General features: G+C 38.1%; 1 protein-coding gene across 2 annotated transcripts in view; it reads right to left on the bottom strand.

Annotated features, from left to right (window-relative positions):
* LOC107044901 (ETS-like protein pointed) overlaps positions 1-25,247 on the bottom strand; it is a 143,546-nt gene that overhangs the window by 16,593 nt on the left and 101,706 nt on the right. For both annotated transcript variants that reach the window (XM_015266970.1, XM_015266971.1), the window contains exons 5-6: positions 17,928-18,131; positions 14,645-14,914 (exon numbers count right to left, since the gene is read on the bottom strand). In XM_015266970.1, the coding sequence (XP_015122456.1) occupies positions 14,645-14,914; positions 17,928-18,131 (474 nt within the window). The remainder of the gene's footprint in view (positions 1-14,644; positions 14,915-17,927; positions 18,132-25,247) is intronic.

The following is a 25,247-nucleotide window of genomic DNA, read 5'->3' as shown; positions in this document are numbered from 1 at the left end:
AAAAACAAAGTATACAAAGTATTTGTGAAACGATTGACAACTAAAATAGCTTCAACGTAAAAATATAAACGGACAATTTTCAATCGACCGCAATTAATTTCCGGTAAACCTGTTGAGAATTTTTATCAAATGACAGTTCCCCCGAAATTTCCAAAAATTTGGCGGTTCGAATTGCCAATTTTTATGAAAAACTGAATATATTTTGAGATTTTCACTTAAGGATATTTATCCATTTTCCGAAAATCAGATTTCTTAAGTTCTGGAAAAGTTCCTCAATTTCTTTGTTTTTATTGTATACTATAAAAACAAAGTATACAAAGTATTTGTGAAACGATTGACAACTAAAATAGCTTCAACGTAAAAATATAAACGGACAATTTTCAATCGACCGCAATTAATTTCCGGTAAACCTGTTGAGAATTTTTATCAAATGACAGTTCCCCCGAAATTTCCAAAAATTTGGCGGTTCGAATTGCCAATTTTTATGAAAAACTGAATATATTTTGAGATTTTCAGTTAAGGATATTTATCCATTTTCCGAAAATCAGATTTCTTAAGTTCTGGAAAAGTTCCTCAATTTTTTTGGATTGATGGGGGAACATTAACATTTTTGATATTGAAAAATAATTAGTTGCAGTAACTACCCGGGCTCTCATGGTACCCGGAAAAAAAAATTGAATTGAGTATATTTCAGTAGTGAAGCGGTAAACCGGGTCAAGTCGATTTTGACTATTAGCCAGTTCTTGCTGAATATCTCGGAATCTAAGAGAGATAGCAAAATTTTTCTCATGACTTTTTTTATAACGCTCTATTGGCTCTACAAAAAAGGTCATGACAAAAATCTTTCTATCTCTTGTAGATTCCGAGATATTCGTCAAAAACTAGCCAATAGTAAAAATCGACTTNTTGAGATTTTCACTTAAGGCTATTTATCCATTTTCCGAAAATCAGATTTCTTAAGTTCTGGAAAAGTTCCTCAATTTCTTTGTTTTTATTGTATACTATAAAAACAAAGTATACAAAGTATTTGTGAAACGATTGACAACTAAAATAGCTTCAACGTAAAAATATAAACGGACAATTTTCAATCGACCGCAATTAATTTCCGGTAAACCTGTTGAGACTTTTTATCAAATGACAGTTCCCCCGAAATTTCCAAAAATTTGGCGGTTCGAATTGCCAATTTTTATGAAAAACTGAATATATTCTGAGATTTTCAGTTAAGGATATTTATCCATTTTCCGAAAATCAGATTTCTTAAGTTCTGGAAAAGTTCCTCAATTTTTTTGGATTGATGGGGGAACATTAACATTTTTGATATTGAAAAATAATTAGTTGCAGTAACTACCCGGGCTCTCATGGTACCCGGAAAAAAAAATTGAATTGAGTATATTTCAGTAGTGAAGCGGTAAACCGGGTCAAGTCGATTTTGACTATTAGCCAGTTCTTGCTGAATATCTCGGAATCTAAGAGAGATAGCAAAATTTTTCTCATGACTTTTTTTATAACGCTCTATTGGCTCTACAAAAAAGGTCATGACAAAAATCTTTCTATCTCTTGTAGATTCCGAGATATTCGTCAAAAACTAGCCAATAGTAAAAATCGACTTAACCCGGTTTACCGCTTCGCTACTGATTTGATATCAGAATCAAGTATATACATAAACCTGATTCAAGCATGAAATATACTTGATTCAAGTATATTTTCTACTCAATTGGGTGATGGGTATTTCAATTCGGAGACGATTGTTTTGTATCAGTTCGGGGTGTAATATAAGGGTCAGGCACTAAGTGTCAAAATATTAGGGTCAAAACATTGGGGTCAGAATATAAAAGTCAAAAAAGTGGGTGTCAGGCAACGGGGGTGTAAACATAAGCCATACATTATGCGTGATCATCGTTTTTCGCCCTTTATACACTTGAGAGCGTTTGGTACAACCCGGGCTGATACGAAATAATCATCCTCGAATTGAAATACCCATCCCCCATTCAAGTACACAATATACTTGATTCAGGTATATTTTATACTCAAATCAAGAATAACATAATCAAGTATATTTTTTCCGTGCATTTATTATCAAATTAGTAATTAATCCACTGGAAGGTTAAAAAAATAAAATTGAACGTAGAGGGCAATGTAAATAAATCCACTGAATCCAATGCCCGAGGAGAAACCTAGTCTGTCCAGTCAAACAACGCAGATATTGAAAATTTATTTCGGATTAATCAACTTGGGTGAGTGCATTAAAATTTTTATTTTAAATAAATCGAAAGATTTTTCGAGTGAATAAGACGTGATAAAAAATTCGGTGAACTTTGGTACTAAATATTCATGTTCTGATCGTCTATTCAAGAAAGTTGAAATTCTCACTGAAATTCATGACCCCCCCCCCCAAACCAAACTCAATATCACTCGTCTCAAAATTACAGGAAAACAATTCAGTAGCGAAGCGGTAAACCGGGTTAAGTCGATTTTGACTATTGACCAGTTTTTGACGAATATCTCGGAATCTAAAAAAGATAGAGAAATTTTTGTCACAACCTTTTTTGTAGAGTCAATTGAGGGTTATAAAAAATGTTATGAGAAAAATTTTGCTATGTCTTTTAGATTCCGAGATATTCGTCAAGAATTGGCCAAAAGTCAAAATCGACTTAACCCGGTTTACCGCTTCGCTACTGAATTCATGAAATTTCAATTATTTGCTAACAGTCGACGAAAAAAAAAAATAAAAATAATAATCGAACCTGGTGTATGCGTCGTGGCATCTAAAGAAATACTATTCATAATCGAACTCCTCGATATCGTGTGTTGCTGCTGTATATGTTGATGATGACTGATAGTATCAGTCTCCTGATACGCCGGATAATCACCATAGAAGGGCTCCTGGGCTGTTACCAGTGTATCAAGCATCTGGAGTACCATCTCGGAGGACGTAGGGTTCTGATTACCAGGTATTAAATTTGTTTGACTACTGTAAGTACCAATTAGGCCCTGAGTAACTGTCGGCTGGCCCGCAGCACGGGACACCGACGTCTCGAGGCTCACGACGCCCGCCGTGACGTCTTTCCAAAATTTATTATATTTGTATTCCTTTTGTCGTGCATTCAACACCACTGTCTCAACTAAACACTATTATATATATTATCCACGGGCCTCAACACCATAATATCGAGGATGCACCGCTGAATGAACTCAGTTTCCAAGGAAATATTAGGGAAAGGAAATATTCAAGATGTATCGCCTCCCAACTATCCGGAGGTTCGCGATTTTCAACTAGTAATGACGGATAAATAACACAGTTGACACTGTCATCATCCGTTACTCCACCAATTTCGAATCCAGTGAACTATTCACTAAACTCCACATGTCACAAAATCCAATCACGTGAAGCAGAATTTTCTCAGATCAGTTGAATTGTAAATTAAATAACAAATTAATTAACATTCTTCACTGCATGAGATGCCCGAATGAAGATACATAAATAATTTGTTGAATTATATTATAAACCACTCCGTTCATTTATTTTTATATTTTAATTGAATGGTCAAGCAATTCAGCAGTTCATTAAAAATTGATAATATTTTTAATGGCTTTCGTCTGATTCAATCAGCGAATGAAGGTTTTGTTTCGAAAAAAAAATTTGATCGCTCCGGGGGAACTCCACTTGACGTGAGCGCGCGTGTCACTGCGACGATGCCGCTGAGCGTTTCCGCTCAAAGGCCACCAGTTCTACGTTTCCCTTCTTCCCTCTGGGTTGCCTCTAGTGTGGTTAACGCATCCCCCACTACTGCTCCTCGACCGACAGCCGCCGCCCCGAAGAGTTTTTTTCATGTGCGTATCGTGGTGGCTGGAGAAACGGTGATGAACAGGACAGAAGAGGAGAGGAGAGGAGAGAATAGAATGGGGGTTCTGATGGAAGAGGGTCGTGGTGGGGGCGGATGAATGAGGAAAAAAGAGGAGAAACGAATGGGAGTCGCAGGACTGTGATTGTTTTTGATGAGGACGAGGGCGAAGACTGGTTTCTTAATTGTATTCGTACGGGGTCGAGGGGGAGAGGAGGGGGGGGGGGACCGACGCCCTCAAGATTTTTGAGGGAACCACCTGCTCGCGAGGTGGAGGCGGGAGTAATTAACGAATATTTTCGGGGGGTAGGGGAGTTCGAATAGTTGGAGAAGTTGTGGGGATCTATTTTTATGGTGGTGTAAGGGCATTTGTGGGGGAATTGATGAATATTTCGGCCGGTTGTGATTTTTTGAGAACCATGATCAAATGCGGGGATAGACTGATTTATTTATTCCAAACGAGATTCGTTAACTATTAACGAATGGTGAAGTTGAATATGACCAAATGAATATTTGTTGATAGTTAACGAATGATTCACTTGAGAGGTGAAAATCGAGTCAAGAAGGCCCCTCAATTGTGCATTTGTTAACTATTAACAAATGAAGATTTGGTGGGGCCGAATAGAGCCTCGTCTCCGACCAAATCCATTCGTTAACAATAAATAATCCTTTCTATCAGTGTGGAGATTTTGAATCTTCCAATTTTTTCTCGTAAAAAAGAGTAAAATTGTGAAATTCGAAGATTCTGATGGAAATTTTGTGTACAAATTGAAGACTAAGTACATCAAGCCATTGAGCACTTGTTAATTGTTTGATAATTCGTTTTTCACCGCGGAAAGATTGAAAAGTGGGAAAATCCGACGATTTTTTTAAGATGAAAAATATAGATTCTCAATTTTTAGAGTTTTTTCGAGGGTTTTCTAAGATTTTCAAGATGATAAATTCAACGTTTGATTATGGAATCACCAGAAACTTTTGGATATTATTTTTTTTACTAACAAAAATCTCACAATTGCTGACAATTTGATTTTCAACACATTTCAGATAAATACAAATTTTTCTCACCATGTCATCAATTTTCAATGAATTGGATGAAAAATTCTCATTTCATCACTTAAAACTGAAAAATTTCTCAATAGAACTTTTTTTTTGTCTACATAAAGAAAAAAATAAGAACTCGAAAATGTTGCAGTTCACAAGGAAAAAAATCTTTTTTCAATTAAGGATAATCGGGCGAGGAGGAAATGTAGGAGGTGAGGCGGAAGGGTTTCTATTGTTTTCCTGCAGAAAACCAATCGCTGAACAAAAAAATTTTTCCCATTCGGATTCAAAATTCTGGCAATATTAGGGGTATCTCCGGTTAAAAATTATTTTTGGAGCTAATCAAATTTATTTGTATCTGTTCCACGCGTTGAATGGTTTTCAGATTGTTTTTTTTTTAATAAATGAAAAAATATTAATCCATGCGAAAAAGTGGCAACATCGTCGGTAGTTTTTTTTTACTAGGAGCTGGTACCACTGGCGCGAGGGAGCTCCAATCACAACGCTTCATCGCTCTCTCTCGAGAGACGTTTAAATTGACCGCGCTACCCCCACCCGATCAGTACTTGGGACGTTGCTGCTCGTTCGGAGTGCGCGCGCAGAAATTTCATTTTTCAGTACTTTTTTCGCTATTATTAATAAACAATGCTCCTAGACGACAAGCTTTTTCACTCAAAAAATCATTGATCACATGTTCTAAATGTGTCTAAAGTTTCATGACTTTGGCTGCATTTTTTCCTTGGGTTTTGCAGTTTTTTTTGTGATTTCCATAAGATCACGGATTAAATGACCACTTTTTCAAAAATTCATAATAAATCAACTATGCTCCCCAGCCGTCTGAAACTTTGCACACGCCTTTTCCATTATTTAAAGAATACGTAAAAAAAAGGAAAAAATGGCTGTTTGTTTTCTAACCCGCCAGGCTCGCCCGATTATCCTCAAGTCCGTTCAAACGTGAAGTCTGAACCACCGAAAGATCGAAAACCTGTTGATCATGAATTCTATATTCCACTTGAAGATTCCTCCTTTTTCGGTTTTAACAGATTGTTTAGCCGGGAAGTGTATCCAGCCACATCCGGTCTTACATACACCCATAGTAATATGGGAATATTTCGGCTGGGCTTTCCGGTCTGCTGGTCCTCGTGTGTATATGACCCCCTCTCGGCCAAGCAAACATACGCGCCCGTCTCCCAGTTTTATAAAAAATATCAAGTAAAAGAGACGAGAAAGGAAAATTCCCCGTTGATTCACTCAAGGTATACATAATATGATACTACAACATATGACCATTAGCCCATTCCGAGGATAACCTTTCATTTTTCATGTTCAAATCAAGATAAGAGCCGACAATAGAGCTAGCCAAATCTGGAACAGTTATCACATCGATCATAGAGCATTGGTTTGCGTCATTTTACAGTAGTTTTACCAAAAATAATATTTCCACAGATGGTCGGTCGCAGGCATTATCAAATAATAAGTGTGTTCCATTCATCATAGGATATCTAATAATAAATAATGTTTTTGACGATTACCGCCACAATAAACTCACGCTCAAATGTCACATGTCATGTTAAGACAACGACCTCTTCGTTTATATGAATATCAATATGGGTGACACTAAAATGAATGGCGATTATCAGTTCTTGTAGTGATAGACGTCAACGATCAAAGAATGAAGAGTGGTTAATTTGATATGGAATACCATGTTATTTTTCGTAAGATTGATGATGTAGAAGCGTTAGTATTTTTATTCCATTAATAAATTTATTCTTTCTTAGTGTGTCATAGCCGCTTTTGAATATGCATTGATTGTTTCACAGTCGGACGTTTTCGTAGAGAAGAGGGAGAGAAAATCCCTAGTGGAAAAACCTAAGGCAGAGGCGTAACATGCCTGATCAGAATTTCGGATCGGACTTGATCAGTTTCTGATCGAGACCTGAACAGAATTTCCACTCGGGATACTTCACATGGCAGGCATAGGGCAAGGGAAAACGAGTCAAGGTAGAAGCTAATTTTAGTGATGCCGCGAGACACTTTACGAGACAAAACTTTGGAGAGATGATCTGGTTCCCAATGAACATGGAAATCATTGCTCTTGTCTCAGTCTCGAAATACGCAGTATCGACTGCTCTCGTGATGACTCCGAGTCAATTTATCTCATCTCTGTCTCAAGCTTTTCGTGCTTTTTAATATAAAATCTCGGCTTTTGTCTCGGTTTGTCTCGTCTCGGTTTTCTACATATAAAAAACGCAAAAAACTGGAAACCGAGATGAAATAAATCGACGCGAAGTCATCACGAGAGGAGTCGATATTGCGTATTTTGAGACTGAGACGAGAGCAAAGATTTCCATGTTTATTGAGACCGAGATCACCTCTCCAAAGTTTTGTCTCGTGATGTCTTATGAAATGTCTCACAAATCACGATAAAAAACGGAGGAAAACTTAGTCAAGCAGATCATCTCCACCAATAGACCAATTTACTTCAACAAAAGGAAGAAATTCATCAGCAATGAAGATGCTTTCTTGCCTCCTCTCCTAGATACTGTCACTACAATTAAAAATCCTCGGAGCCCAAACCCCCCCGAAACATCGTTTTGAGGTCGGATCCACTTGCCCCCTTCACATTATCTAATTCCATTACTTTTATCTGAGACGAGAGCAAAGATGTCCATGTTTATTGAGACCGAGATCACCTCTCCAAAGTTTTGTCTCGTGATGTCTTATGAAATGTCTCACAAATCACGATAAAAAACGGAGGAAAACTTAGTCAAGCAGATCATCTCCACCAATAGACCAATTTACTTCAACAAAAGGAAGAAATTCATCAGCAATGAAGATGCTTTCTTGCCTCCTCTCCTAGATACTGTCACTACAATTAAAAATCCTCGGAGCCCAAACCCCCCCGAAACATCGTTTTAAGGTCGGATCCACTTGCCCCCTCCACATTATCTAATTCCATTACTTTTATCTGACCTTAGAATACCGGAGGGACACCCACATCGTCAACACTCAACCGGGTCAAAACAGTCGGAACACCGATATTAATAACAGGGTAAAGCGAAACCGTCCGAAACAATTCAGTGTGGCATTTATTTTTCCATCTTATACTTGGGAGGCTATCCTGTCCCGTCGATTTCTCGGTTATATTTATTTTCTCTCCTCGTCTGTCTCTTGAGTAGTGAAGGGGGCGACCGGATGCAGGGTGAGCCGAGGAGACGTAGGGGAGTCCCAGGCACACACGGTGGCTCGCACGTGATACAGAGGGGACCGGAAGTCCTCACCTCCTCTCACTTCTTTTCCCTTTCCCCTGGGTCTCGTCTGCAAGAGAGAGGGGAGGGGTGCGAAGGGAAGGGGCGAGGGGGGGGGGACCAAATAGGACTTACGCTTTTTTGGGGGCACAATGGAGCAATGCTCCTCCTTAAAATATACGTACTAACCCTCCATTTTCTCTCTTTCACGAAAATTTTTCGAGAGAGATGGCCATGGCCTGTCTTTATTGCACTTGAATTGTTATGGTAGTTGTATTATTTCCACCCGCTGACGGTTGTTTAGTTGTACCTGCGCAAAATGCATTGTCCTGGGGTTTTAGAATTGGTGGAATAACCCGGGGTATTATTGACCCCATACAAATATTGAACTTCTTCTTTTTTTAAGAAAGGTTTTACCTAATTTTTGAAAAGGGGAGGGGATGAATGTGGTCAAGATGCAGTTTGGAGTTTTGGATGGAATTTTTTTCATTTTCTTTGAAAATATATATTGGAAAATCCATTTTTAACGCTTAATGAAAATTTGTTGTTTTATTATTTTAATTGTAATCTTTTATGAAATAAAAATATTTTCCAAAGTTTAAGGATGAAAATAAAAATACTAAGTTTTTTTTGGTTTGAAAGATATTCTTATTACAATTGTAAATGGATTGAATATGGAAGAATTTTTTTTTTATTTGGATCTTGTTTTGGAGTTTTTTACTGATAAATCCTGCAAAATATGATGTCTACGGATCAATAATTTATTGAAACCTCAAGAAACTCCGGTATATCGTTAAAATGACATTCGCTTCCGTTGAGTAAGGCCCCTGTGGATTACGGGTAGGGGATACGACGCTCGAGATGAATGGAACGAAGGAGAAGGGAAACGAGGGATTTCTCTATCTTTCTTTTCTCTTTTTTTTGGCACAGGTTGTATTCATCCGTTCCCTTCATTCATACTCGCATACACTGGCGGTATATCCCTCCTCCGCTCGTGAAAACATCGAGAAAACCTCAGCTCTCTCTCTTCTCGACAAATAAAACGAGTGGAACAGTAAAATGCAACGGCACATGCGCAGTAGCTACTGCTATTGCGCATTTTTTGTGATTCACTATGGGGAAATTTATTATTCCGTAGATATTTTTGAGACTTGTGGATTTAGAAGTAGTGTTAGAATTTTTTTGAGATTTCATACAAGATATAGTAAATCTCATGAGAATGACATTGAATCGAATTTAGGGAAAAAATGGTTATGAAATTTCAAGCTTAAAGTAGAATTTATGGAAATTCATGAGTTTTCAGTGGGAGTGAGATGAAAATTTAACAAATTTATTTAATTTTCAGTAGAACATGAATATTCAGAAACGACCTGACATGAGTTTTCAATTTTTCCCTGAATTTTCCTGATTTTTATGAATATTCACAGAATAATTCAACTGAAATAAAGTATTTAAAAAACATGCTGGGAGGTGCTGAAAAATCAAGTATTTTATTGATTTCCAGATCATTTGAACAGAAAATCAATGGAATATTTGATTTTTCAATGACAATTCTGCACAGCGTTTTCTGTGTGTGAAGTTCCCAATGTTTTTGGCGCTAACCGTTGAAAAACCGATGGTTTTTAATTAATTTGAATAATATGCCGTTCGAACATTTTTTAAACATTTTGATATGTTGTTCGGAACCACTTCCCCCATCGATTGACAATTTTTCGTACAAAAAAATCTCAATCGAGATCTCAACGATCTCTCCAAAAAAATCGACAAATTTGTTTGTTTTGAACTCATCCCAAGTACTTTACCACATCCTCGAAAAACGCCATGCTCACATCCACATCTTGCTCACCACCTTATGCTGGTGGGGATCGCATGAGTCGAGAGTCTCCAATTACAACCGGAAGCCGCGGAGGGATCAGGCCCCCCTTACAAAATAGGGGTGGGGTACTGTAGCTCACCCCTCCAATGCTTCTAGACACTACCAGGGGGTAGATATAGCTTTTATATATCTTTATAATGTCCTCGAGTGCTCCACCCTAAGATGCAATCATCAATGTTGAAGAAACCTCACCCCAATTTTACTGAACTGGATGAGCTTCTTCTGATTGTAATGCTCACTTGGATTTTTCTAATGGGGTACAGTGGGAGGAGACATTCGTGAAGGAAAAAAGTTTTTTCTTTCTTCACAGTCCAGAACAGAACAGAACAAGAAACTAGGTGGGGGCTTGGAGGAAGTTGTTGCGACGAGGTTGAGCAGATGCTTTGGGACACGAAACTTGTGACGAGGGGTTCAGGATAATAAATACGTTAGCGAGTGCTATATCCACGTGCCACGATCCTTGTTTAGGGGGAGGCTAGGAATAACCTTCGGGGGTTTATCAAAATTTTGGGCGTGAGGTTTAATGAGTCTTCGAGGTGCAGAGCAGCACATATTCGAAGTCGGATGAATTTGGGAAGAATATAATTTTCTACGAAACACGTCCTCTGATATTTTCATCTAAACCTATAATTTTTCGAATTATTCGTGAAATAATATTTTCCAAACTATTTAATTTTACCACTTTATTTAAAAACGTTATAAAAATATCCAGAGCCTGTGAGTTTATCAAGCTAGGAGGAGGTTGCTGATAGACTAAGAATAGCCTTCGAGGGTTTATGAATGTTCTAGTCATAACGTTTTCGAGAGGAAAAGGTGGAAAATAAGATGAGGAAAAATATTTTGTAGATATCTCAAAAAGGCTTCGGAAGAAAACATCAGAGTAATCTTTCATGAGACATTTTATTGAAAAACAGTAAATTTTTTTTCTGAACTTCATCATTTCGGTAAAGGTTACAAAATAACTACACTGAGAGAAATATCGTCATAATATCACAAAACTAATTTCTTGCGCCAAATATCTCATCTCTTGAGGATGAATTTTTTAGGATAAGAATTCCGGATAATGTGTCAGACAATGTGAGATTTCAGTGAAGTATTCATGACTTGAACGTGATCATTTCATGATAAAATAAGAATTTCTTGCCACAAGAAATCAGTTCTTTCGTGGCAGAAGATGAGAGAATGACTAAAAATATTAAAACCTTCGATTCTGTCAATCATGAATCAGAGACTTTCATATTGAATGAATAGAGAGTTTACGCAGAGGAAAACCCCCAGATATTAAAAATATATAACCGCCGTTTACGTTGTCAATCGAGTTCAAAGGGGAGCAATATCTTCTTTTCCTTCTGTCAAACTAGTCTTGTCTTTTAAGGAATATTATCTCATTTCGAAAAAGACATCATCTTTTCATTTAGTAACTTCGTCCTTAGTCCGAAGAGAACTGATTTCTTGTCTGAAACCTACCATAAATTGATCAAATATGTATGTGATGTTTTTCGCTCAAGAAATGATTTTTGTGATATTACGTCGATTTTTCTCTTAGTGTAGTGGCTTCGACCTATGTTCCCAGCACTCCTTGCCGAGCATTTACGAATATATCTGAAATTTTCTGTACTATTAAACTAAGGAAAGGCTTGGCACTAGGGCACTAGGGAAAGGCTTGGAATGACCTCCAGCAGTATATCAAAATTCTGGACATGGGATTTTTGGAGAGAGGTTTCATGAATGTTTTGAGTACAGATCAGAAGCGAGGACACGTTTAATTATTATTTTTCGTTTTTTTTTTTTTTTCATACATGATTACTGTATAAGGAAGACTGGCGTCATGATACCCATTTTTGGAGCAGTGTCTGGGTACCCCCACCAGGTGGATAATAATGTACGTGACCGGGTAGGTGGTTGATACGTGATGAAGAGGTTATTAGGACATTTATGTGTGATTGGAAATTATTTTCCAATTGAATTCGATTATCGGGGGAGGGAGGAGGGCGTAAACTTGATTTAGCGAAATTTATCGAGACATTTGGGGGAAATTTAATGAGCTACGAAAAATATTCTCTGATGTAATTAGATGCAGCCAGTTTTTGAAATAATTACCGGTTTTTGAGAATTGTTAGGATGGAATTTTATCGAGGGAATAGTGAATGAGTAACGGTTTCTCCACTGGTTTCAGATTAATTGTAGCTGGAAATAATGAGTATTATACAGTCGTAAGGCTATCTGAACACCCACGCGAGCAACAAGTGGTGATAAATTCGGTTCTCTTTGTTCAGAATTCTTTCTGCCCTCGAATGAAATTATTCCATTGAATTCCAAATTGATCTTCTTTTAATTTAACTGTAATGATACAGTTTTAAACATCATAATAATTTATGAAATATTACGAAATTTTTTTCTTTATCAAGTTTTTCACGCAACATATGACCCTTTCCTTCAACGATATTCATAAAAGTTACGAGTTCTCATTTATTCAGCAATCGTTAATTCCCAATATAATTTTTTATTTTATTCATATTACCAATTCACAATGAAAAGACTAATGGAATAACGCAAGAAGGAAAAAAAACAAATCACAATTATGTACTTGAATCAAGTTAATGAATCTGTTGTAATTCCTCGCCAGAGAGTTAAGAATGAACATAAAGTTTAGTCAGAATGACATCAACAATTTCATTTTAAAAAAACTCTATGCACGCAAGGATCAACGGATCATCTCCATTGTCTGGCACCGAGCGTGCGCGCGTTGCAGTTACATGTTTGTATGTGCACACCTCCCTAGCTACATACTCATAACGTGTTTATATTCATTTTGAATGCTTTCCCCCTTTGTATCCACGGTCAAACTCATACGTTCTATATGACATATGACGTAAGTATCATGCTCTTCGCCGTGGATAATCGTTACCCACGGTAGACCGACTCGCCTTCGTAACGCGAAAATTCACTACCACATTTGTTCATTGATAAATCTCGGCAGAATTCATTGTTAGAGGGAAATATCACGTGTAGTTTTCAAGTTTCTTCGAGTTTTTGCTTCTGAATGGAAGCCTTGTTTTAGACAGATTTTTCGATTTTCTAATTTTGATTGCAAATGGTCTAGAATGTTTCAAAACTTTAAGAAATGATGTTTTTACGGTTTTAAAGTCGTTTTTTTTTCCGTGGAACCGAGTTTTTCAACCGGTGGCTCCGGCGAGCGGGAGGTCGCTAATATAGTGACCGCCTGTACCGGCATGGGTTTTCTGTGGTTTCCCATGCTACTCCTATGTTCTATAGGAGTGCGAATGCGGTGCAGTGCAGAATCCACAGCCGCATGCATAGGGTTGGATAGCGCCGATTAGCCAATCAGAGGGCAGAAAGAGCCGGAATATAAAAAAAAAAAAAAAATCATGTTTTGGTAATTAATTTTTCGAAAATTCAACATAAATACGATGAAATTTGTAGATCAAAATCTGAAATTTTGACTCATTATAGTTATTATTGAGCTCGACTTTGGCACGCTGTTTCAGCCCGATCGGTCTAGTTTACATTTCGTTGTTTCTCAATATCTCAAAAACTACTTAACCGATTTCAGAATTTTTTTTTCAAAATACTCGTCTCGATGACAGGACAAGTCAACCCTCTCGCAATTACGAGGCAAGATAAGAGAATGGTGATTCATGTCTCGTCTTGACTTGTGTATTCATTCAAACATTTATTCCAAAGAGTTATGACAATTTTTTCAGTATTTTTTAAGTGTAAAAAAATCATGGGTGCCTAATTTCACTTGTGACTTCCGTATTACCTCAGGAAAAAATTGAAGAAAAAAAGAAAGCTCAAGATGTTGCAGGAGTCTTAGTGAGGGTGAGGAGAGTCAGGCGGCAAGAACGACAGCTGATAAACACGCTTTAGGGGAGCGTGCTGAGGGAGAAATGCATATTAACGAAAAAATGTTACAGAAAAAATTCACTGAAGTCATTTTCGGAAATTAACGGATTTTTTGGTGCGAAGAATATCCCGACAATCAGGGACTTTCGAAAAACCCCCATGGAATCTTTTTAGTCAGAAAATAAAATTGGCAGCGAAAAAAATGATCAACACTTCATTCGCATGATTTCTATTTCGCAAATTAAATAAGAAAAAATTATAGCAATCATCAATGGCATCTTTGCTGATTCATCAAGTGACATATGACTGAAGCAATGTAAGTCCTCGAAATTATCTGAAAAACCTCCTCAATTAAAATGAAATAACAATTAAAAGTGATTAATTTGAGTTGTAAAATTTAAGAAATGTAATTTTTCGGTAAATTTAGTAATTTTTTGCATCTAATGTAACTCGCGTCTCAGCCTTTAGTTTCGTTGGAGATCCTATCTATAACCTGACGTAACAATGAGAAACTCCTTTTTGCCACGTCGCAATGCTTTCGTTTGTATTGCAATCGAGGGAATTGAAATAAAAATGTCCTTTTGTCCCAACATCTCCATACCTCCACTTTTCCCTGTTCCCCTCCGCTTTGTGTATTTCTTTCGACAGACATAAACATGAGATGGTGTATTCATTTCCCATTTTTGGGTATTCAGAGATTTATTTTTGAGGCTGATGAGAGATAAATAATATTCGTTAAACAGAGATAAAGGATTGAAAGGGGGACTTACCGTCGAAGGTCCTCGGAGGTAGGGCTGGAACACTCGTGAGAGTTTGCTGGAGGGCTGACGGTGGCTGCGGCTGCGGCTGCGGTGGGTTTCGGGGCCCTGATGAGGCTGAGGTAGTCGAGCTCGCTGGGGTTGCTGGGCTTTTGTGCTCCGGTGTCGTCACTGAATTGTTGGCTCCCTGATAGCCCAGGAAGTTCTCCAGGTCGGGGACACACACGCTCTCGTAGAGATTCGCCGGCATATTCTCGAGAGATGCCTTCTCTACTTCATCTTCTGCAGCATGACAAGATGGGAAAAGACGATTTCTTGTTATTTTTTGTTTGCATCAAAATCGGCATTTATGTTTTCGAACATATAGCAAGGATGAGTGTGCAGTAGTTGCTCACGTACGCAATCACGCATTGAACACGGTCCCTGAGAAAAAGATGATCGACGGGTGAACGAAACCCATGCGCTCTCTCTCTCTCTCACACACACACACGCTACCATCCAGACCTGACCGAGTCGAGACACTACACTTCAGACACCACTCGTCTGGAGTGTGTGAGTGCGTAAAGAGCATTTTTCCGTTCATAAACCAAAAAAAAAAAAAAAAACCTATTGTGTCACGCGTATATTTCAGATTTCTGCCGTTTACAGAATTCTACTGCTCTGCGAATTGAGATACACCTCACTCTAGACAGTCACGGACCGCTTACCGGATCAGACCTATCCATTACTTTTATATATATTCGTTATTGTCTTGTAAATATATTGTGATTAATTAACGTAATCGCATTGTTCGTCAATTGAACCTTCCCACAACAACCTCAATTCCTACAAAGAGACAATTTTTGTTGGAACTTTTCTATTCTATTTAGAAAACGGTTCTAAACTATATTGCATGGTTGACTATTTAGCACGGTTCAGGAATTTTTTTTAAAATTTAAGTTGAGGGTCAAACGGTCTTAACCCTCGATCGCTTGCGCTCGGCCGCCAGCCTTCATCCGTCGCACGGTTAACGCAGCGCCGCGGGGTAAACCGAGCGCACTGTTGCCACTTTGGCGCTTACCACTATGCGCGCATTTCAAGTGTAGCAGTGAAGGTAGCAACACTGGCGCTTAAGGGGTCGATAGGGACTCACAACGGTCGGCGCGGCGCCGCTTTTCTGTCCGTTCGACGTTTCTTTTCTTTTTTTAGCTAAGCAAATTTCCCGAGAAAAAAATGGACAACGCCAACGGTTAATAAAAGGATTAAAGGTTAATAAAATCCTGAAAAAATTGGAGTTTCCAGTTCAATCGAATTAGAAACTCTAATTTTTTCAGAATTTTTAAGAGTCAAAAAACACGCTAAAATATAAAAAAAAGAAAACGGATGAGTCGAATGAGTCAGAGCAGAGTAATCAGAACGGGTCATTGGACCCTCAATCTTATACGTCTTCAAGGATCGTTTCACCCTCGCGACCGTTTGACCCTCAACTGAAAACGAAAAAAAAAAGTTTCTGCATTGTCAAAATATCACAATTTTAGAACCTAAACTATCGTTCTAAAATTATTTCATGATTGATTAATTAATCGATAACCATTTAGAATGAGCGAGATCAATAATTAACATTTGACGTGAAGTTTGTTAACATCGGGTGGAGATTATCAATTCAAAATTCAATTGCTATTTTTTCTTCAATTTTAATTTCAAGAAAAATGAATTCATTTTTTACTTGATGACTCAATCATCATTTTATTTAATTGGATTAAGAAATAAGTTCATTTCAGGAAAGACACTCGACTGATTAAAAGTGTCGAATCGAAAGCGAAACGACACATGAAGCAAGAGGGTGAGTTTCACCTGCCCCTACATTATGCCCCGAAGGCCAAAAGTGTTTCTTTATTTTCGTCTCTCCAATCTCTGCAGCTCCTCTTCATTCTGCAAGAATTCCCAGTTTCCCAATTTCCGTTCGCATTAGAGAAATCAAAAGCGATTACCACCACGCTAACTTGATTTTCGTGTAACATTAAATCCGGTGGTTTACCATTTGCCCATTTTTTCTCTTTTTTTCTCTGTTTTGGGAAATAGGAAATACATTAATGAGCATTGGGAAAACTCATGAAATTCGTTACGTAAGAAAAATTAAATCACGAAGACCACTTTATGAGGAATTAACTCGTAAAAACTTGAACAGAAAATTTTATTAATCCTTAAAAAAGTAATCATTTTTTTATTACCAATTTTCTTCCTAGAAAAAAATACTTCAGAAAATGATGAACAAAATCCTATATTCATATAAATAATAAATGATTATAGGAAATTTCTCATATTTTCCATATATTAATTTTATTGCAAAGATAGTTCAGACAAAACTCTACGGAAAACTAAGATTTATGAATTCTTTCAAACTCTTAGGATCTCTAGATGATTATGAAAAAAATGGGCCGATGATTTTCCTAATTATGTTTTGGCAAAAATACAGTTTTTCCAATATTACGATGTTTTTAACGGTCGCAAATGACGAATCGCTATTCACTCTAATTACAACCGCAACTACACGTCATTACACCTCTCGATACACTTTATTATTCCCACAAAAAAAATGAAGAAACCTCTAAAAGAACATTAAGAGCTCCAAAAAATCATTTAAGTGGCTTTAATAATGGTGGCTATAAATTCTGGAGGTACAGGACATCCGGAGGCCTCTTTTTACATATCCATTCCCCCAAATGAAAAAAAAAACCTCGAGATTCAGTGAAGATCCTCCCATTTTCAGGATCGTGGAGATACCTGTGCCATTCGCGATTTTCCGAAATACGATAGGGCCCATTCTACCCCCTAGGAGACAAAAAAATTGAACAGGATGTGTCCGAAGACGAGCAGGATGCTCATTTTTTCCTCTTTCATTCATTTTTCTCGATTATTCTAATCCACGGTTTGAGTTTCGCGGTGAAAAATATCAGCCAGTGGGTGGAGTAAAGCAGTAGTTAGAGTGGTGGTCTTTCATCGCTATGGAATCGCTTGGATTGATCGTTTCCGGTGGGTGTCCAGGGTCCCCAGGTGGTATCTTACGATCCGATCGGTGGAACAAACACGATTTATGAACGGTGGAGAGACTACAGGAGGCTACTGTGATTTTAATCCGCAATGTGACGCCATTGTTGTTGAAAATATATTTTCTAGAGTTCCAGTGAACAATTACTTGGTCCAAGATGATTATTTTTTTTTTCCATTTACTGTGAGAAAAAAACGATGCGATTTGATTCGAGTGGGACCGGGGTTTAGAAGAAAATGTCTCACTTTTGTCTCACCGATGACGTACCTTTTTGGAGCAGCTCTAAGTGCTCCCATAGGATGTCACCCATGAAGGCTGGCGCACGTGCCAGGAAGGACTCTTTTCCCATAGCACAGATCTGTTTACCAGTCAGTTGTTGCCAGGGCTGCATCGCCACACCCTCCAGCGAGAATTCCCTTATTGCCCAGTGGAGCCAGTGAGCCACTGCTGTCTCTGACCACTGCCTCGGATCTGCAAACAAAAACGTGATTATTTACACTGAAAATTGTATTTCCTCTTTCAATTTTTAACTTCCCGACCCGAAGGGAGGAAGTTATTGTAATGACCCCGAAAATCGAATGTGGAAATTTAAGCATTTCTCCACGTTTCATGACCTTTGGAACCACTTCTGACCCTTTTCAGGTACATGTCTGTATGTGTGGATGTGTGTATGTGTGTGTGTACGTCTGTGACAAAAATTTTGTGCCACGATTCCTCCTGAACAAACGATGCGATTTGACTTTTTTTTTTTTAATCGCTGTATTTTCATGTGACTTGAACCTGATTAGATTATGGAGACGATCGTCTCAGCGTTTCTCCAGTTTTTTCCAAAAAACATTTGGAAAAAAGTCGAAAATTAGCGTTTTTTTGTAAACGAGACCATTTCTCCGTGCATAACGATGCGATTTCAAGTTTTTTTTGTTAGAAACGATGAATCTTGATATAACGCACAAATCATGGAATACTGGAAGACATTTAATCAGCAGTTCACTAGCTTTTTTCGAAATCGATATACATTCAAGAAACAATTTTACTTTTCTGATAAATTACATCTTTTCTCGATGCGAAATACGGCGATGTGTGTGCATGGGAGTGTGTGTGAGTGCGAGCACGCGCACAGATTTTCTTGTCTTCTATGGGTATTTCCTCGGAGAAATGTGAGAAAAAGATTGAATAAATACATAATAAAAAAATTAATGAAAGAAAAAACAAATGGTCGGGAAGTTATTGGTGCGACCCGTAATGGGTCACATCCAATTCCACCAACACCTACCGGTCATACCCTAAAGAGGGAGCGCGCGAAGCGCGCGACCGGGCCTGATTTTTAATTATTATCTCGATAGATGTTAATTCTACAAAAAAATGTTCGAAGAACTTTGTTTCAGAAAATTACCGTCAAGATAGGAGTAGCCGAACAAGTATGAGTACGCCAACGCATAATACTAATTGTGACTTATTTCTAAATTTTGATACAGCTTTCTTCCCTGTTTTTACTCTCAATTAAATTATGATGGAAACAGAAAACTATAATCTGTTCGACCCAAGCTCAATTTTTTAGTGTCAAAATAGGAATCTTGAAAATTTACACAAAAAGTAACAGTCATGAGTGATCTGTCAAATAGCTTCCGTCATACTGCTTGTTTTTCTACGCAAATAATATGGAGGTTTACAAAGAATTAATTTTTTGGCGATTCTACGTCTGAATAATGAGAAAGACGCATTTTATTACTGGAAAATTCTTACACGTTCGGGTGCTGGGCCGCCACAGTAAATTCTCTATAAAAATGGGTTTCTGATGATGTTTCGTACCTATCATTGCGGAGATAATTGAACGTTTTTCCCCATTTCATTTGCAGAAAAAATGACTTTTTGTATTTGCAGAAGAGAAAATCCATGATTCATAACAAAGTGTCCAGATAAGTCTCTCATTCAGATGTCTACGAGAACACTTAACCTCTCTCCATACTGATAAGGAAGAAGTACATACACATAAAACGTAAAAAAAAATCCTCTGAAAAACTTGTACGACTTACAAACCGACGTATACCGAGAATCAGTGGAATGTCCCATTTGAGGTTCGCACCCATATTTGCGTGTGTGTAGAGGGGGAGGGTGCATTGTTTCGTGGTATCTCATCGAGTCGTCAGTCACATTATTACGGATGGAGTGCCGATGCCCTCTGGTGACTGCATTGACATTGCAATCACAAATTAATCATGTCGCATATCAATCCAAAAAATTACGAATGAAGAAAGAAAAATAAAAGAAAATAATGATATGATTTAAACATTTTCGAAAGAACATGTTCCACTTCAGAATAGTACATTAGAGTACAAGGGCACAAATTTCGTTTTCGACGAGTGTGAAGTTTATGCCCGAGTGGTCTATACTATTTTATGTCATAGGGCCCAGAATCCGCGATTCTACCGAGCGAAGCGAGCGAAGCGCAGCGTGCGATAAACTCGACTTATTGCACGGCGTGCCATAAATTATCTTTACGGAATTTTTCATTTCTTAAAGAATAGTCTTTAGGCATTTTTTAATTTGATCATATCAGATAGGATAATTCAACCAATCTCAATACAACTAACGACGAGAAAAACCGTAAAAATAGTCAGACAAAACATCTGATTGCGTAGTCAGAAACGAACAAAGGAACTCGTTCGATCCGGACGAGGGCCTTTTATGAATGGAAACACCGGTAGATCGTAGTTCGTGGAAACCGAACCGAGCTCACACGAACGTAACGAAAATGTGCCGAATATATACACGTGAAATGGAGAGACGAGCCAATCCTTTGGTAAAACTAAATGTATGTACACGATAAATATAATGATATTATGAGCTATGCACGGACAATTTTTTCTTTGACAATACATTTTCGGGCCAACCGCTGAGAACAAGACAAAATACAACAGGGGCTCCACTCAGGTTTCCTTCGATTCCCCCATTTGCACATTTGTTAGAGCAGGGGAATAGTCAATGGCTTAGATTATTGACAACTAATTGCAAATCTGTCGCTTTTCGTAGAATCGCTGCGGTGAGAGAAAAATAAGTTTTCCTTGCACAAAGAAAACGCTGTGACGAAAAGTGAACTTTTCGGCATGCTCCGCGTGCCTAAAAGTCCAATTTCCGCCACATCGTGATGAAAAATATTTTTCATCACGCTGTGACGAAAAGTGAACTTTTCGGCACGCTCCGCGTGCCTAAAAATCCAATTTCCGCCACATTGTGATGAAAAATATTGTTCGTAACTCGTAAAAAAATGTTTTTTAGCTCGTGGGATTATATCACTCGCCTTCGGCTCGTGATATAAACCTCCCACTTGCCAAAAAACACTTTTTTGCACTCGTTACGAAATATACTAGTTCGTAACTCGTGAAAAAATGTTTTTTAGCTCGTGGGATTATATCACTCGCCTTCGGCTCGTGATATAAACCTCCCACTCGCCAAAAATCACTGTTTCATCACGCTGTGACGAAAAGCGAACTTTTCGGCATACTCCGCGTGCCTAAAAGTCCAATTTCCGCCACATTGTGATGAAAAATATTGTTCGTAACTCGTGAAAAAATGCTTTTTAGCTCGTGGGATTATATAAACCTCCCACTCGTCAAAAAACACTTTTTTGCACTCGTTACGAAATATACTATTTTGCACTCGTTACGAAATATACTATTTCAATCATCCACATCAGATTCATGTAATTGAGTACGATTAATTGAGCCTGGCGGAGGACCGGCAACCGACGCTTGGCCGAGATACGCGCCCAGACCTGACCCGATATTATCAAACCAGGCTTCGACCAAATCCGAACCCGGCGGCCATGCTTGGACCGCGTTGGGCCCATTTATCTTTCCATAGCTGGGATGTTGACCTCATGCAACTGTTGAAAATTAGTGATTAATTAATAAAGTTTTTCCCCAATGTTTCTGAATGAAAAATGTCCCATTAGCATCATAAACTTGAGATAAAAATCGAAAAAGAATCATGAAGTGCCCATTGGAGAGAACAGGACGGAACACTTGGAGACTAACGGAGCGGTGAGGGTGGGGTTCTCCCGGATCAAAGGATACCGACAGTGTTTGAGGATTGCGACCAATGTTTGACCAGCGTTTATTCCACTCGTATATTGTTAACAGACTCGAGAGTTATATGGTCTCGCTTTCACACAATGTTCTATCGTTTTTTTTTCTTTTAGTGACGATTGAATCTTTAGGTTTAGATAAGAAGTTCACCTGTTCTGGGATTTTTCTCAGTTTTTTCTTCTTGTCGCTGGAGTTTCTAGTCCTTGGGAGGGGAATGGTTTGCGATGCACGTGGGGATATCTTGGAAGAACAATTTCTTTTCATTTCGGAGACAAATTTTATTAACTTCCCGGGCAGGGAAGTTATTGTAATGCCCCCGAAAATGAAAAATCGATTTTCCATGATATCTCCACGTTTTAAGGTATTTCTAATGTTCCTCGATATTTTTTAACAAAATGTCTGTGGGTGTGTGTGTGTGTGTGTATGTGTGTTACTTTGTACGTATGTGGTCAAAGTTTTGGTCAACAATTTCTCGGGAACGAATGGTCCCATTTAACTTTTTTTTCCCCAATCGATACGTCTTCATGTAACTTGGACCTGATTAGAGTTTGGAGTGATTCGCTCCAGTAGTTCTTCCAAATTTTCCTGGAGAAATGTTTGAAAATGGCTAAGATAAGTATTTCTCCTGTATAAATGATGTGACTGGCATTGTCAACATCAGGATATCACTAGAGTCAATCACTCCAGTGATTTATCTAGGATTTTCTGAAACTCCAGTGATTTTTCCAGTGGTTTTTCCAAAATTCCCTGGAGAAAAGGTTGAAAATCGCTCAGACAAGGGGTTCTCATGAATAAATAAACAGAGTATTGAGAGTTGAAAAGGATTCTTTTAGTCAAAATGGGAGGAATAATAATATCGGGAAGTTGTTGGTGCGACCCGTCCGACGGGTCAGACCCACATGAATACATCCGCTACCAACCCACCCGCAATCGGAGCGAGCGTAGCGAGCGACCAACAGCCCGATCCACTAGTTGAGTTTTAATATTGAGGGGATGCAACAAGATGGGAATTTCATTTTTGGAAATTGTGTGAATATCTTGGGAATGAGTGGGTCAAAGGGCTACAAAGACGCTTAACTGGGTCACTCCATTAATAAAGTTTTGTATAGTTGTCTATAGAACCAATAGTTTTATCAAAAAATATCCTCGTGGATGTTTTTTTTCAGCTGTTTTGCGCTCAACTACATGAATAAAGGGATTCGCTTCTAGATTATCTTTTCAATACATCTTTGTAACAATTCTGTGTGAAAAAAATGTCGAGGCATTTTCCGATGAATAATCTATCGAAAATTTTCGGACTCATTTCATTTTCCTCTTCTCGTACAAAAAACCTTTTCACCCGAGGTTTTATGACTTTTTCATGCAGGTGTTTGGACAAATCAGGGGTGTGTTGATTTAGGTGGAGTCCACCTGTTGCTGAGGTTGGGGACGATTCAAATGTAATAAAACAGTTTTCAATTGAAGAATTTGTGGGGAAAAATAAATACAATCTCGAAAGTTTTTATGGACTTTTCAACAGTCTGTTTCCTGCTCAACAGTACCGAGTACCTTGTAATTGTTATCTCCATTCAAGTGCAGTTTATGAATGGACCAGGTGCTAAGAAAAAAACTCCAAGTATTTTTTTTTAACAAAAAATTGGAGAAACTGCGATTGTATGTCAGAAATATGTTCCATTAATGCGAGATTATCATTTTTCATTTTTAACGAAATTTGTTGCAAATTCTTGTATGAACTGTGAGATTATTTTTCCTCTCAAGTATTGTAACAAAAATGGAGAAAAAATTTAAAAAATTATTTTGCGAATATGATGATTATTATCATCAATTGCGTAATTCATTATTAGTATCAATGTCGTAATTCATCATTCTTCGATGATAGAATTAATTGTTATCCTCATATATCGGAAATCAGTAATCTTACAGAAAAGTATCGAAAGATTATTTTTTACAAGCCATTCATCACTCCCCCCCCCCTTCCCCTTCACGCCACCCCTCGGACACCAAGGAATTCAAAGAATTTCTCTACCCAAACCCTGCGAATATGTATTTCTCCAAATAATCAAAACCCTTTCATTCATCAAGATTAATCCAATAAAAAGTAAAAAAAATGAGAACACGATGATGAGGAAAAATAACGTCTGTGTCAGGCAATGCTATGGCAATCTGTGTAGAATCGTGAATGCGATGTTGATGGCACTCTTGATGGGGAGCCGATGCCACACATCCGGTATGCGCATTCAGAGCCACGCGGGTGTGACGTTACTTCCGGTCTACATGCCCTCACTCAGTTGGGATATATAGCGAACCTCTTCTCAACCAAACACACACAATGAGTCGTAGATGTATTTGTGAAATAAGGAGGGGAAGGGAGGCCGGGATCACCTCGTCTGACCTCCGTGAACCGGGTGAACAGAGAGCGTTCCACTTCGTGTACCCTCGGTGCGTGAACTGTAGTGAGCCGACGCTCGTGCGCTCCATCCTCCTTTTGTTGAATTGTGGATAAAATAATAATACGTGAGCAGGCACGTGTTCAAATGAACTACAGATGTCGATCAATTTCATTTCTTTTTCGTTTTTCTTTTATCTGGCTTGAGGGGTTTTTATTGTTTCGGGATGTCTTGGGGAAATTCGAGATCCTCAGGATTGGGGGAGGTGGAAATTATTCAGGGGATCGATTCAATGGAGCTCAAGTGGCTGGATTTTTTTTATGAACACGTGAAGATGTGAAGAGAGTGAAGAGGAAAATTGTTGGTTTTTTCGGTAAGAAGATATGTGTAGAAAAGGGTTGGGGAGAAATGTCAGGGGACCCTTTTTTGGGAGAAATGTGCTGTCTGTGAAAGACATTTTTCGGTGGATATCGACGATATTACTTGAAAATGCGTTTCACTTTTCATACTTCGAATCTAGTGCGTTAAGCTTGTTTTGTAGTTGACAGAATTTCCAACAAAAAATATTCATTTAATTTTCTTCTTCAACCATTCGCGCTCGAAACAATCTTTCATTTACCAGAAACTTCGAAATCGTCGCTGTTTTGTCAAAAAAAGTTGTAATTTTGCTTTTGTCAAAAAATTAATATATTTATTATGCGGAGAGAATTGAATAGTAAACATTACCATGGCTATAAGAGAGATTACTATGGCAACATAGTAAAAGGGTCAACTGTCCCTCCGTAGTAATCCTTACTATGTCCCACGATAGTGCTTAACATGTCACATAGTAATGTTTACTATGTCGCATGGTAATGCGTACTATGTTCCATAGTAATACTTACTATGTCCCATGGTAATGGTTACAATGTGAATGGAAAATGGTCCTATGTCGCTGTTTTGTCAAAAAAAAGTTGTAATTTTGCTTTTGTCAAAAAATTAATATATTTATTATGCGGAGAGAATTGAATAGTAAACATTACCATGGCTATAAGAGAGATTACTATGGCAACATAGTAAAAGGGTTTTCAACTGTCCCCTCCGTAGTAATCCTCACTATGTCCCACGGTAGTGCT

The sequence above is a fragment of the Diachasma alloeum genome, unplaced genomic scaffold (assembly GCF_001412515.2).
Source record: "Diachasma alloeum isolate Michigan unplaced genomic scaffold, Dall2.0 Dall_scaffold_00840, whole genome shotgun sequence".
Taxonomy (NCBI): Eukaryota; Metazoa; Arthropoda; class Insecta; order Hymenoptera; family Braconidae; genus Diachasma; species Diachasma alloeum.
This window is presented reverse-complemented; position numbering and strand designations above follow the sequence as displayed.